This window comes from Balaenoptera physalus, assembly GCF_965194825.1.
Source record: "Balaenoptera physalus genome assembly, chromosome: 7".
NCBI classification, from domain to species: domain Eukaryota; kingdom Metazoa; phylum Chordata; class Mammalia; order Artiodactyla; family Balaenopteridae; genus Balaenoptera; species Balaenoptera physalus.
Genome location: NC_138886.1, coordinates 108,341,474 through 108,357,810, shown reverse-complemented (window position 1 = coordinate 108,357,810; position 16,337 = coordinate 108,341,474). Strand labels below are relative to the sequence as shown.

Here is a 16,337-nt window from a genome sequence, read left to right as displayed (position 1 = left end):
CTGGAAAGGAGACAGGATCAGGACAGGTCCTGGATTCGGACTCAACCTCACTACCCTGGTCACAGCTGAGGGCACAGCTTCTGGGAGTGGTCAGCTCCCACTTCGTCCCCCCAAACGCCTCACCACCACCTTCTGTGCCTGTCCTGGGAAGGACAGGATCCAGAAACAAACCACGTGCCCAGGGTAGCCAGAGGGTTAGTTCTATGTCCAGCCCCCCACCTTCCGGAGGTGTACCTAGAAGACGACGGCCTTCCATTCAGAGCCTCTGTGTCAACACATCACGTGTTTCAACAACGCTGGCCTATTTGCTTGCTGGCTCCCGTTCTTTGCCCCGCCCGGGTGACTCAACGCCGCCAAGAGTACAAAAGTCAGGACGGTCCACCCTCCCACGAGTAAAGAGAGAGACAAGAGTGAGCCCCCGCACACCCCACGGGCGGCACGGACGATCCAGCGCCCCACGAAAGACACTGTTGCTTCCTGATGGCTCTGCCGTCTGTCACCCCGCGGCGGCTGGGACAGCGAGAGCCCCGCGACAGCACGGGGCAGCGGGGACAGAGCCCACCGGCCGCCTCGGGCTCCCGAGCAGGGCGCGCCCCCGGTCCCAGGCCTCGGCTCCGGGGGCCCTTGGCTCTCATCTTCGTCGTCCTGGGTGTCCTGCTCTCGGTGAGTCCCCGCCGCGGGTCCTGGCTCGGGGGAAGGATCGCCTGGTGGCCGGGAGTGGGCGGCAGAAGCGGGGGGGGGGGCGGTGGTGGCGGGGGGCAGGCGGACATGGCTGGGTGCCTGGCCGGGTCACCTGCGGCCGCGGGTATCCTAGCAGGATCAAAAGTGGGCAGAAGCGGGGCAAGGAGCAGAGTCATGGCCCGGCAGGACCGACCCGGGCCCAGAGGGAGAAGAGCTCGCGCTCCCCTTCCCGATCCGCGGCCCGGCTGGCCTCCTGAGCGGTCCCAGCAGTGTATTCCAGGCACTGGAGGGGGCAGTGTCACGCTGGAAACTCCCTGGCAAGCTGCCTGGAGCGACAGAGAGATGGGCTGTCTTTTCTTTCTTTCTTTTTACTATTTTACACTTACGCCTAAATTCTAAAACATACTCATGGCAAATTGGTTAAACAGCAGCCCACGAAGAAGGCTGCCTTCCACACGTTTTGTTCTGACCCTTGAGTTTCAGCAGGAAGCAGGTTCCCAGTTCCTTCTAGTCACATTGCCTGCGAGGCTGCGCTTAGATGACCATCGGGCAGCCAGGAACTGGAGCCGCCCCCTCCTTCCTTAGAGGTGGGAGAGGCAAACAGGAAAACCCATGGTGATGCACATCCTAAAGACACTCCAAGTGGAAAGGCTCCGCCCCTGCATGGTCCAGTTTCCTTATATGTTAAAAAAAAAAAAAAAATTTAAATGTGAAACCAACATTACAGGTGTCATGAAGTTTTAAATATTTTCATTTAACGAATTAATTCAGAGACGCAATAACATTTATAATCACAAAATGATTACAGAATTAATTTTTTTAAAAATTAGTCTATACTAGATGAGACCCATGTTTAAGGCTGCTGCATGAATGACTCACTTTAGTACGGCGGGTGTGTTTCCAGGTGAATGTGAGAATACCTGTGTAGACAAGGTCAAAATATGATCTTGATGGTTTGGGGAATGTGAGACCTAGGCCTCTGACATCCCAAACTCCCGTTCTCATCCCTCCTCATGGCTTTTTTAAAAATGCATTTACAGTCATGATCACTTTTCTTATATTCTGAGTTAATAACCAATTCCATTAGATGTCTTAGGTCAGTACATGCAGATTTATCCTATTCTTTTTAACAGCATAATATTTTATTGTATAGGTAAAGCAGATGTGGGTGAACCAGTTTATTTCGTTCTTGTCTTTCACGAATATCTTTTTAGATTATATCCTTGTTTGGTTTTTTTGTTTTGTTTTTTTTGCTAATTCCAACTGTACTGTAGTATATACCTTTGTATGTGTCATACATGTATGTGTACCGTCTATTGCGTAACTCCTTGGAAGTGAAATTGTTGTGTCAGTGGGTTAGGCAATTTTATACTTTCATTATATATAATGGCAAACTGTCCTCAAAAAAAGGCCGGACCATTTTAACTCACACCAGGAGTCCACAGGTATGCCTGTTTCCCTGCACCCTTGACACACTGAACTTTAATTCTTTGCTAGTCTAAGAAGTAAATATGGGGCACCATAGTGCTGTGGTTTTGATTCCTCGGTGCCAGTAGAGATTTTCAAGGATCCATGAGATTTCTGAGACTGGGAGTGGATGACCAGGAGACCCCAGATCAGGCAGCAGGGGAGGGGGCAGGGGGACAGCAGTCCCAGCTCTGCACTTGAATGGTGTCACCCAGGGCCAGTTACTGCCCCCAGCCCTGCCTGTCATGAGCTGAGGCCCATGTGTTCGGGCTCTTGGAAGGATGACATGAGATGAGCTGCAGAGCTAAGCTTGGTCCTCACCCAGGTCCCTGTTCTGCACATGTGATGGGGCCCCATTTCTGTTGTAGGTCTTCTACCCCAGGTTTCTCTCTCTTTCAAAGTGGCAACTGTGAGGTTCAGAGGCTCGGAAGCTCAGTCAGGCCGTAGGAGTCTCAGGGCTGCAGCTGGAGACTGCAGGCCTGCTCTGCTCCTCCCAGCTCTGGGACCCTGCGTACCCCTGCTTCCTGCTGTAAAATGGCAGGACGTGAACGTCTGCAGGGCCCTCTGGAAGCTGCTGAGAGCCGTGTGGGCGCTATGTGAGGCTGCGTGGGAGGACGAATCCCATCCTCAAGGCTGGTGTCGGTCACGCTGGTGCTGGGAGGGCCACAGGGCACGTGGTCTCCTATCCCCCCGGCCCCGCATGTATTGTCACCGTGGTGTGGGCTCCCTGGGGTGGGGCAGGAGCTTCTGAAGCACAGGGTGGAGTGCTGTGCTGGGGGGGTCATGGAGGAGCTCAGAGGAGCCCAGCGTCAGGTGGCGTCAGGGATGGCAGTGCAGGGCCTCAGGCCTGGTGAGCCCAAATGCTCTCAACTTGGCATCTGTTTTTTCCCATTATTTCTCTCTCATTTTGAATAGTTTCTATTGCTTTCTCTCCAAGTTCATTGATTTTCTACACATCCTAATCTGCTGTTAATCCCATCCAGCATATTTTTTTCCTTTGTTTGTTTTGTTTTTAAGACTTTATTCTTTTAGAGCAGTTTTAGATTCAAAATAAAATCGAGAGGAAGGTACATAGATTTCCCGTATACCCCCTGTCCCCACACATACATGGTCTCCTCCATTATCAACATACCCACCAGAGTGGTACATGTGTTATAATTGGTGAACCTACACTGACACATTCTAATCGCCCAAAGTTCGTAGTTTACATTACGGTTCACTCTTGGCGTTGTAAGTTCTATGAGCTTGGACGGATGTATACCATTGTTACGGTATCATACAGAGTATTTTCACTGCCCTAAAAATCCTCTGTGCTTTGCCTATTCATTCCTCCCTGGCCCCCAGCCGCTGGAAATCACTGATCTTTTTACTGCCTCCATAGTTTTGCCTTTTCCAGAATGTCATGCCATTGGAATCATACAGTATGTAGCTTTTTCAGATTGGCTTCTTTCACTTAGTGATATGCATTTGAGGTTCCTCCATGTCTTTTCATGGCTTGATAACTTATTTCTTTTCTGGCCTGAATAACATTCCATTGCCTGGATGTACCACAGTTTATTTATCGATTCACCTACTGAAGGAAATCTTGGTTGTTTCCAAGTTTGGGCAATTGTGAAAAAAAGCTGCTATAAACATCTGTGCTCATGTTTTTGTGTGGACGTACATTTTCAAGTCATTTGGGTAAATACAAAGGAGCGCAATTGCTGGATTATATGGTAAGAGTATGTTTAGTTTTGCAAGAAACCACACAACTATCTTCAAAGTGGCTCTGCCATTTGCATTTCTACCAGCAGTGATTGAGAGTTCCTGTTGCTCCACCTCTTCATCAGCATCTGGTGTTGTCAGTGTCCAGGTTTTGGCCATTCTTATAGGTGTGTACAGCATCTCATTAGTGTTTTACTTTGTATTTCCGTGATGACGTATGATGTGGATCAACTATTTGTATGCTTACTGGCCATCTGTATATTTTCTTTGGTGAGGTATCTGTTAAGGTCTTTTGTCCATTTTTTAACAGAGTTGTTTGTTTTCTTATTGTTGAGTTTTTTTTTAAGTTCTTTGTATATTTTGGAAAACAGTCCTTTTTAGATGTATCTTTTGCAAATACTTTCTCCCAGTCTGTTACTTGACTTCTCATTCTTTTGATATTGTCTTTTTCAAAGCAGAATTTAATTTTAATGAAATCCAGCTTATTGGTTATTTCTTTCATGGATCATGCCTTTGGTAGTTGTATCTAGAAAGTCATCACCAGGGACTTCCCTGGTGGTCCAGTGGTTAAAAATCCGCCTTCCAATGTAGGGGACACATGTTCAATCCCTGGTCTGGAAACTAAGATCCCACTTGCCACAGGGCAACTAAGCCCATGCGCTCTAGAGCCCACACACCACAACTACTGAGTATGCGTGCTCGAGAGCCCGTGCGCCAAAATTAGAGGGAAGCCCGCATGCTGTAACAAAGAGCCTGTGCACCACAACAAAACAGCCCACATGCCGCAACTACGACCCAATGCAGCCAAATAAATAAATAAATATTAAAAAAAAAAAAGTCATCACCAGAGCTAAGTTCATTTAGGTTTTTTCCTATGTTGTCTTCTAGGAGTTTTATAGTTTTGTGTTTTACATTTAGTTTTGCTAAGTTTGAGTTAATTGTGTAAAGGGTGTAAGGTCTGTTGACTTAAAAAACATTCACAACCTGAAAGTTGAGAGTTATGTTTTATTCAGTGGGAATTTTTATTTAATTTTATTTATTTATTTATTTTTGGCCATGCCGCATGGCATGCAGGATCTTAGTTCCCTGACCAGGTATCAAACCTGCGCCCCCTGCAGTGAAAGCATGGAGTCTTAACCACTGGACCGCCAGGGAAGTCCCTCGGTGGGAATTTTTAGGACTTCAAGCCCGGGAGGCAGCATCTCAAGTAACCCTGAGAGAAGTGCTCCAAGGAAGCGAAGGGGGAGCTAGGATATATAGGAGTTTGCAACAAAGGGCAGGTAGTCGGGAACATCAAAAGATTATTGTTGGCACAGTGGTTGAGAATCTGCCTGCTAATGCAGGGGACACGGGTTCGAGCCCTTGTCTGGGAAGATCCCACATGCCACGGAGCGACTAGGCCCGTGAGCCACAACTACTGAGCCTGCGCGTCTGGAGCCTGTGCTCCGCAACAAGAGAGGCCGCGATAGTGAGAGGCCCGCGCACCGCAATGAAGAGTGGCCCCCGCTTGCCACAACTAGAGAAAGCCCTTGCACAGAAACGAAGACCCAACACAGCCAAAAATAAATAAATAAATGAATTAAAAAAAAAAAAGGAAAAAGAAATGTTCTCCCTTTAAAAAAAAAAAAAAAGATTATTGTTAATGAAAGAAAACCAGATATCCCAAGTTAAGGAATTTAGCACCTTTCTACGTATGGGAAGATGCAAGAGTCAGGTCTCACAGAAATCATTCCTTTAGTATGCACCTAACCTATCTGGGGCCAGAATCCTGTGTTTTCAAATCCTGAGTTTCCTCAGGGTTTTCACATCCTGAGCTTCCTCAGGTCGCAGGTGGCCGCAGGTGAAGGCCGCTAGATGGCAGGTATTCTTTCCTTCCTGAGGCCTGTATCTAGATTTATTTTTTGCATGTGGACATCTAGTTGTTCCAGTCCCAATCACTATATCTGTCATTACAGATATGGTATTTCTAAAATTTCTAGAAGTTCCATTTGGTTTTTTTGGGGTTTTTTTTTTTTTTTTGTATATATATATCATCCATCTCTCTCCTGATTGTGTTCATTTTCTTCTTTTATGTCCCTGAGTATATTTATAAGATTCAGATAGCTGTTTTATAGTCTTTGCGTATTAATTCTATGGTCTCTGTCACTTTCTACAATTTCTATTGACTGAATTTTTCCTACTTACGGTGATGTTTTCCTGCTTCATGCCTTGTCATTTTTTATTAAGTGATACAGATGGTGAATTTTGTTTTCTTAGGTATTCATTTTTGTTGTGTTCTTTTAAAGAGGGCTGGGTATTGTTCCAGTCATAGTAAAGAAAATTGAATATCAGTTTGATCTTCCAATATTTGCTTTTAAATTCGATGCCTGGGCTACACTTGCCTTATTGGGGCATTGAATTCATTAACTACAAAGGACTTAGTAGTTAACCTCTGATATGTCGGCAGCGCCCCTATTATGCAGTCTGCCCACTCTGGTTAATGGGAGCATGAACAATGCCAGCCCCGGGCGAGCCTCGATGCCTGTCAGTCTGCTGATTTCCAGTGGTCTCTTCTCAGCCTGGGGTGGGTCCCTCCCGCGCGTGCACAGATCAGCGCTCACCCACACACTGGATGGGCCCCTCTTCACGTCTCCAGAGCTCTCTCTGGGCAGCTTTTCTTCTCCAGTTCTCGCCCTGCATTCAGCCTCCTGGAACTCCTCTCTGTCCCCTCAACAGAGGCCACGTGGCCCCTGTCGGATCCCTTCCTGAACTTCAGCCTGGAAACTGTCCCTAGGCAGGATGCTGAGGCCAACCCTAGGCTCACCTCCTTTGTGTCCTGGGGATGGTGCTGTATTTTTATTCTGACATATTTTCTTAATTTAACCCTTTATTTTAAAACACTCAAAATTACAGAAAATTTGCATATATTGTACAAAACCCTTTATCCTGACCATCTGAAAACTAGATGCTAACGTGATAAACGTCATTCCTGAACACTTCGGTGTGTACTCCCTACAAACAGGAACATTCTCCCCCACAGCCACAATACAACCTTCAAATCAGAACATTAACATCGACACATTATTACTGTCTAATTCGCGGACCTCATTCAAATTTCTCCAATTGCTCTTATGTCATTTATAGCTCAGAGATTGTGACACAAATTGTCACTTTTCTGTGACTCTCTGGTATTTAATAGATCATTGACAGGTTCCACTAGGGACAGCTTGTCAGGCGCCTTAAAATTTTTTTAAAAATTGTGGTAAAATATACATCACATAAAATTCACCATCTTAACCATTTTTCAGTGTATAGTTCACTAGCATTAACTATATTCTCATTGTGCAACCAATCTCTAGAGCTATTTTCATTTTGCAAAACTGAAACTCTCTACTCGTTAAACAACAACGTCCAAATTCTCCCCTCTACCCAGTCCCCGGCAATGGCTATTCTACTTTCTCTGTGAACTTGACTACTCTAGGGACCTCACGTAAGTGGAATCATACGGTATTTTTGTGATTGGCTTATTTCACTTAGCATAGTGTCCTCAGGTTCATCCGTGTTGTAGCATGTGCCAGAATTTCCTTGTTTTTTAAGATGAATACTATTCCATTTTATGTATATACCACATTGTTTATCCATTCATCCACTGATGGACATTTGGATTACTTCCATCTTTTGGCTATTGTGAATAATGGTGCTATGAACATGGATGTACAAATATCCCTTTGAGACCTTGCTTTCAATTCTTTTGGGTATATACCCAGAGATGAAATTGCTAGATCATATAGTAATTTTATTTTTAATTTTTTGAGAAACCCCCAAATTTTATGGAAACTGTTTTCCATAGGGGCTGCATCATTTTACATTCCCACCAACAGTGCACAAGACTTCCAATTTCTCCACATCTTTGCCAACACTTGTAGTTTATGGGTTTCTTTTTTTCTTTCTTTCTTTTTCTTTTAAGAGTGGCCATCCTAATGGATGTGCAGTGGTACCTCATTGTGGTTTTGATTTGCATTTCCCTAATGATTCGTGATGTTGAGCATCTTTTCATGTGCTTATTGGCCACTTGTATATCTTCTTTGGAAAAACGTCTATTCAAATCTTTTACTTATATTTTAAAATGGTTGTTTATTATTATTATTGTTGTTGTTGTGTTGTAGGAGTTCTTTATATATTCTGGATATTAACCCCTTATCAGATATATGATTTTCAAACATTTCTCCCATTCTGTGGTTTGCCCTTTCACTCTGTTAATTGTGTTTTTTTGATGCACAGAAGTTTTAAATTTTGATGTTAGCACAATTTATCTATTTTTTTCATGTTGCCTATGCTTTTGGTGTCATATCCAAGAAGTCATTTCCAAATCCCAGTTCATGAAGAACTGCCCCTATATTTTCTCCTAAGTGTTTTATAGCTTTGACTCTTATGTTTCTATCTTTGATCCATTTTGAGTTAATTTTTGTATATGGTGTAAAGTAAGGGTCCAAGTTCATATTTTTGCATATGGATATCCAGTTTTCCCAAGATTGTCCTTTCTCCGTTAAATGATTTTGGTACTCCTTGTCAAGTCATTTGACCATATATGCAACAGTCTATTTCTGGACTATCTGTTCTATTCTATTGGTCTAGATGTCTGAGGCACCTTTTTAACCCAGAAATTCATTATTTAATCAACATTTGGTGAACAAAAAATTATTTAATGTTTGATTCTGTATCCTGATTTTTTTAAGTTTGCATATTATATAACCCTCATTCATAAATGTGTGTGTGTACGTAAGAGAAAGAGAATATTCACACATATGGTGAAATAGTGGAACTAAATGAGACAAAACATTAATGGATGCTATTTCTAAGATGAGGGGATCATATATAGTTTTTGTATTCTTATAAAAATTTTACCTGCTAATATTTTCTAGAATAAACACGTTTTCTTCTATAAGAGAAAAGGATAAAGAAGAGTTTTTCAAGTGTATGTTACTTGGCTAGCCCCAAATCATGAAAGTTCAAACATAAATACTGAAGAATATTTAAGAGTTTGGAGCTGGGAGAAAGGTGTAAGTTCTGCTTAGTTTTGGAGGTGAGGTGAAAGGAATGTGGAATGGATTCTGGGAGGGGTGAGAGTCTGGAAGCCACTCATGCCTGTCCCTGTTTTGTCCCTATAGGTCACAGCTGCCTCAACCATGCCCACAGGGAAGGATGGAGTTCACCAGCAATCAGCTGCCCCACAGAGATGGAAACGCAGCCTCTCAGAGAAGTTGTGTGCACCAGGTACATTCTAAGACTGATCTCCAGCCCTTACCCCACCCTTGTCTCCAAGTCCTTCTGGTCTTCTGATTCCTGCGGTTCCTGGTTCTTATTCCGCAGGCATTTACTGGAAGTCTTCCATGTGCCAGGCGCTGTGCCAGTGGAGGGCACGAGGCCCCCGCCCTCCTGGAACCCTCCTCCTAGGATGGTACCCAGACAGATGGACAAACATGACAGTCAGAGAGATGAGCTAGGAACTGTGAGGATAATTGAGTGATGGGTGGGACAGAGTCGGGGTTGGTGAGGCCGCCTGGGGTTGGTGACTTTGGTGCAGAGAGCCAGGTAGAGTGCTCCTGAGGGGGCCCCCGGGAACTGTCACCCCAGGGGGCAGGGCTGGGCTTGTTTTAGCAAAGCTAGGGGGCAGCTGGGGTGAGTGGAGGGTGGAGAGGTCAACAGGACAGGTGGGAGGAGATCACACGGGGTCCTGGACACTGTGGAGGGAGCATGGGTTTTATTTTGTTAGTAAGGGACATCTCCAAAAAGTTTTAAGCAAAAGACTGAAGGAATCAGGTTTGTTTTAGGCAGAGGACCAATGGGATAAGAGCACACTCTTGGATTGAAAGGGAGCAAGACCAGAAACAGGTGGAGAGCCTTCCAGGGCATGTCTGTGAAGTGCACCCCTGGTTCTTCTACCTGGTGTGATATCTGTGTTCCATATGGTTCTATGAGCCACAGGAAAACATCAGGAACCATGCCTGGCAGGGTGGTTGACTGGAGTTTTTGTTTTGCACGTGTTTCCTTTACCCCAAGAAGGAAAGTGAGTTAGAAATTGATTTTCTGCCCAAGGGCTTCCAGAGTTGGCAAGAGTAGCACTGAGGGGTGCTTAAAAACCCTTTAAAACTGTGCATTTCCATGAGCATCATAAGAAAGACTCTTGTGCCTTTCCATTCGATGTTCAGTGTGGGCTTGTCAAAGTGTCAGGATGTGGAGAGGGAAGAGCTTAGCCCCAACCAAACACACAAACGAAACTAAATGCACAAGGGCTTCCAGCACCTGTTGCTGTGGTCCGGGGTCAAGATGGGTGAGCTTGAATATGGTGGTGAACAGAGCCATGGGAAGATTAGGAAGGATGAGGGATATACTGAGATAATTCTTTCTCTTTATAAAATTGTAAGAGAAATTTCTCATATATATTTGCAGTAGTTTTGTGATTTTCTATTTTATAATTAAGTCATTGATTCACCCAGATTTTATTTTCTTATAAGAAGAGAGTAAGAAAGACATTTCATTGTTTTCCAGTAGTCTTCTTAGTTGCCCCAGCACCATTATTAAATAATCACATTTTTATCATTGATATAAATTGTCATCATGATAATACATTATTAAGTTTTCTGTAAGGTAGGGTTTTTAGAGTATATTCAATATTGATAAAAATAAATCAGGGGACTCACGGACAACATGTAGAAGAATTATGGTTTTGGTTTTTCTGTCCCCATTCTGACCATCTCTACCTTTTAATTGGAGAGTTTAAATTATTTACATTTAACATTATTACTGATAAGGTAAAACTTACTTCTGCTCTTAGGTATTTAATTCTTTATGTCTTATGTATTTTGTTCCTCAATTTCTCCATGACTGCCTTTTTAAAAATTTGGTTGATTTTTTTAGTACTATTTCAATTCCCTTCTTCTTTCCTTTTCTGTGTATTTTTTAGTTATTTTCTTAGTGGTTACCATGGAGATTAGAATTACCATCTTAAACTGATAAAAATCTAGTTTTTATAATGCTGATAACATTTCAATGGAATCCAAACACTGTGCTCCTATACATCTCCATCTCTGCTCTTATATATTGTCTTCAGAGATCACATCTTTGTACATTGTGCGCCCATTAACAGGGATCTTCTGGAGATGTGTATGGGTGTCAAGTTGACAAGGGGTGGGCTTGTGATGGTTAATTTGATGTGTCAACTTATTTAGGTCACGGTACCCAGATAATTGGTCAAATACTTTCTAATGTTTCTGTGAAGGTAGTTTTTTAGATAAGATAACATTTAAATCAGTAGACTTTGAGTGAAGCATATTACCCTCCTTAATGTGGGTGAGCTTCATCCAATCCGTTGAAAGTCTTAATAGAAAAAGATTCACCTTTCTGGAGGAAGAGGGAATTCTGACAGTAGAGTGCCTTCAGAATCAAACTGCAACTCTTCCCTGTCTGCCTACCCTGTGTGAACCAGTCCCTTAAAATATCTTTTTCTTTCTATACACACACGAACACACACACACACACACACACACACACACACACACACTCCGTTTCTCTCTATTGGTTCTATTTCTCTGGAAAACAAATAGAAAAATTTTAAAGATTTAAAATCTTTTTGACCATACTCAATCTTCAAATAAAGACAACAACAAGATCATAGTTCTAACATGATCCAACACTGCTGCATACGTCTGAAAACACACCTATATTTTCTTTAGAAGAGGATGCAATGTCCTTGGGTGACTTTTACTCTTCTCCGTGATATCTCATAACTTAAATACTGTGATGTAAGTTAACAATACTTAAATACTATGATATAAAGTCAATATATCTTATGTTATGTGATAAGGGGATAAGAGAGGAAAGAAAACAAAGATATTTGCTTAACATATATAAATACAAGAGCACAAGCATAACATAATAAAGAAGACATTTATAACAATTACAGCCCTTGTTTCCATAACTGGTCATGCAGTCATAGCTGGTATTTAAACCATCTTCTACTACCCATTCCATTTTCCCTGCCCTCAGCAAGCATCTTAGCTGATCATGGCTCTGTGCATGTTAGAGTGAGCCAAGCCTTCATTCCTGAGGGGTCTAAGGCATTAGTCCTGCCTGAATCGAATTGTTATAGATTTCCATTGACTTTAATCACAACGCACGGTAATTCTAAGAAACACCCTAAGGGATCTTTTGGATTCTAGACATGATCTTCCTTACCTTCATTGTGTAGTAGTAGTTCAATTTCCCCTTGGCAGTCAGGGTCAGCACAGTAACTTCTTTGCCTGCTAATTCAGAGACATGAAAAGCCCTACGTGGCTGGGTGGCATTCTTAACTGCCAGTTCAATTGAATCATCGTTGTGTCTTCTGGTGGAAACATTCCTCCCTTTAGAACTAAACCTCTAGGCCAGCAGAGCATAAAGTCATGGGAACAAGAAGCAAAATTTTGGCGAGTGTATAGTTAGTGGTAATAGTGAGTAGTAACACTCCCATTTCCACTCCTTGGTTCCTGGATCCATGAATGCTGGCCATGGAAGAAAATATTATACATTGGATGCTGATTCAGAGCATATACAGCCTTATGGAAAACCTTGTCCCAATCTTACAAGGTATTGCCATCTAGCTGGCATTGCAACTGAGTTTTCGAAAGGTCATTCCACCATTCTATCAAGCCAGATGATTCAAGATGGTGGAGAGCATGATAAGACCAGGGAATTCCTTGGGAATGAGCTCATTGCTGCACTTCACTTACTGTCAAGTGAGTTCCTTGGTCAGATCAATGGTGCGAGGCATACCACAGCGGTGGATAGGCATTCTGTAAGTCCATGGATGGTAGTTTTGGCAGAAACATTGCATGTAGGAAAGGTAAATTCATCTTCAGAGTGTCTATTCCAGTAAGAACAAAATGTTGCCCGTTTTCATGATGGAAGTGGTCCAGTGTAATCAACCTGCACAGCATTCTCTTGTTCTGGGCACAGCTCAAAATTAGCAGCTTTTTGGGTCACTCAGTAATAGGCTGGAATAACACATCAAAATGAGGAATATGTCGCCTCTGAAACCTAAAGAAGCCCATTAAATGTTGTACCTTTTTCTCGGTTGTAGGGGGAGCCAGAGGGAACAGCTTATCCTTTACCTTAGAAAGGATAACTCAACATGCCCCACACCACAGGACCCCTAGACATTTCAATGAGGCAGGAGGCCCCTGAATTTTTGTTGGATTTCTTTCCCACTCTTTAATATACAAACATCTTACCAGAGTACTTACTACTCCTTGCTCACTAGGTCCAATCAGCATAACATTGTCGATGTAATGAACCAGTGTGATGTTGTGTATAAGGGAAAGGACATCAAGACCTTGTGAACTATATTATGACACAGGACTGGAGGGCTGATGTACCTCTGAGGCAGGACAGTGTAGGTATATTGCTGGACTTGCTGGTTGGTGGTCTTTACTAACAAATATGAAGAAAAAAGCATTTGTCAGATCAATGGCTGCACACCAGGTACCAGAGGATGTGTTAATTTGCTTTCACAATGAAACCACATCTGGTGCTGCAGTTGCGATGGTTGAGCTTACAATAATCCACTGTCATTCTCCAAGATCCATCTGTCTTCTGCACAGGCCAGATAGACAAAATGGATGGGGATGCATCCTTCAAGTCCTGGATGGTGGCACTGATTTCTGCAGTCTCTCCAGAAATGCAGTATTGCTTTTGGTTTACTATTTTTCTAGGTAGAGGCAGTTCTAGTGGCTTCCACTTGGTCTTTCCCACCTAATAGCCCTCATTCTACATCTCAGGAAACTAATATAAGGATGCTGCCAGTTGCTGAGTATGTCTCTTCCAATTATGCATTTCAGAACTGGAGAAATCATGGCATGATGTATTTGGGGGCCCATTGGACCCTCTGTGAGATGGACCTGAGCTAAAACTCCATTGTTCACCAGACCTTCATAAGCCCCTATTCTGACTTGTGGACCATGGTGATGGTTTGGGTCTTCTGGAATTGGTGTCAGTTCAAAGCCAGTGTCCAGTGATCTCTGAAAGGTCTGATTATTTCCTTTTCCCCAAAGCAGTCAGTCTGGTAAAAGACTGTAGGTCCCTTTGGGGAAAGCTCAGAGAAAGATTAACAATATAAACTTTTGGCAGTATACCAGGGTTTTTCCTCAAGGGTACCCAGATTCTCCTTCATTTGAAGAGTTCTAGGTCTGTAAAGAGGATGGGAATTGATTGAGGGGACATGACTCTGTTTTTATGATTCAAGTTAGACTTTTGATCACTTGACCTAGAATTTTTCTACTTATACATATCATGTACAAATTTAGTAGACTTTTCTATATATTTCAGTTCTAGGAACGCCATAATCAACTTGCCAATGTCATAGGTTTCTGTGAGTAAGACTATTCTGAGCAGTACTTTGACTCTGCTGTCCATTAAATAACCACACCCACCTTACGTTTGGCCATTGAGTGCCACCACTTGGCCCCTGCCACCTTGGCATCCAATTACCCTCATTATATTTAGATTTCCCAGTTCAGTAGCCGCAGTTCCCACAGTGCTTTCTGGTCTACAGAGAAGAGCAATCACAGAGCTCTTCAAGGATGCTAGGGATCCTTCACAAATTTATTTCCCAGAGTACTAGTGAAAGACGTGTCCTCTGGACCATCCCAGAGTGTGTGAGCAGGTCTTAAATGTCAAACCCACTCTAACATTCCAATCTCTTTGAGTCTTTCCCTTCCTCTGTAGTATAGGAAGGCAGGTCTGGCATTTCAACTTCATTTACTGTGAGCTACTTTTTAGTCAATGTTTCAGCCAGCCAACAAACTGACCAAACAAACAAACAATTAGAGCCCTTTGTAACTCCCAAATTGCAACATTAGTTGACCCATATCAATAAATGTGGCCGAATCCAACTTTATGTTCTTTCTACCATTATTCCACAACCTTAATATCCATCCCACACATATTCCCGAGATTCTGTTTAAATTGGAAAAATCAAGCAGCTCTTTTGGCGTGTACTGAACAATTTGTATTGTGATTCAGCCACTAGATACTGGGTTTGGTTTTCAGCACACTCACCTCTGCAGTTACAGGAAACAAGTGTCTCTTTCAGGGCAGACATAGAAGCTATCATGTCATTTATGCAGTGCTTAAGCTGGGAATTAAAATCCTTGAGCTCATTGTTTTCTACCCCCATTGTGTCCAGCAAAATTAAAAGCAGGCAGCCAATCTCATTTTGTTCATTAGTTTTATAACAATGTTCAAAGGAATCAGCAACAAAAACAAAAAAAAGACAAATGGAACTACATAAAACTCTAAAACTGTGCATCATAAGAAACAATCAACAGAGTGAAAAGACAGCCTACTGAATGGGAGAAAATATTTGCAAGTTGTATATCTGATAAGGGGTTAATATCCAGGGTATATAAGGAACTTTTACCACTCAACAACAACAACAAAGATAACCTAATTTAAAAATGGGCAAAGTTCTTGGATAGACAATTCTCCAAAGAAGACAAAAAAAATGGTTAATGAACATATGAAAAGATGCTCAACTTCTCTAATCATAAGAGAAATGCAAATCAAAACCACAATGAGATATCACTTTACATCCATTAGGATAGCCACTATCAAAAGAACAGAAAATGACAAGTGTTGGTGAGGATGTGGAAGGACTGGAGCCCTTGTGCACTATTGGTAGGAATGTAAAATGATGCAGTCATTATGGAAAACAGTATGAAGACTCCTAAAGAAAGATTAAAATAGAATCACCATATGATCCACCATTTCCACTTCTGGGAATATGCCCAAAGGAATTGAAAGCAGGATCTCAAACAGATATTTGCATACTCCTTCATATATGAGCTGCATTATTCACAATAGCCAAGAGGTGAGAGCAACCCAAATGTTCACCAAGAGTTGAATGGATAAAGAAAATGTGTTATATACACACAATGGAATATTATGCAGCCTTGAAAAGGAGGGAAATCCTGTCACATGCTACAACAAATAGCCAGTCACAAAAGGACAAATACTGTACGGTTCCACTCATAGAAAGTATTTAAAGTACTCAAAATCATAGAAACAGAAAGTAGGAAGATGATTGCCAAGGGCTGGGGAGAGTGGGGGGGGGGAATTACCATTTTTTAATTATAAAGGTAGTACACATAAGAGAAGGTCGTAAAAGGGTATTCATCAAAAACTCTTTATAGTGTTAACCTCTAAGACTTTGTAAAGGGGAGAAATTGCAATTTTACTTCTGAATTTTAATTTTTGTTTTACAGTAGGTTCTTGTTGGTTATCTATTTTAAATATAGCAGTGTGTACATGTCAATCCCAAATTCCCAGTCTATCCCTCCCCCCCTGCACCCTTTCCCCCAGTAACCATAAGTTCATTTTCTAAGTCTGTGAGTCTGTTTCTGTTTTGTAAATAAGTTCATTTGTATCACTTTTTTTTTTAAGATTCTGCATATAAGCAATATCATATGATA

The 16,337-nt window shown here is 42.4% G+C and overlaps 1 protein-coding gene across 1 annotated transcript in view; it reads left to right on the top strand.

Moving 5' to 3' along the window:
* The first annotated feature begins 346 nt into the window (after positions 1-346).
* LOC309664854 (tumor necrosis factor receptor superfamily member 10B-like) overlaps positions 347-16,337 on the top strand; it is a 41,223-nt gene continuing 25,232 nt past the window's right edge. Inside the window, exons 1-2 of the mRNA XM_082470761.1 lie at positions 347-663; positions 9,000-9,105. Of these exons, the coding sequence (XP_082326887.1) occupies positions 481-663; positions 9,000-9,105 (289 nt within the window). The 5' untranslated portion in view covers positions 347-480. The remainder of the gene's footprint in view (positions 664-8,999; positions 9,106-16,337) is intronic.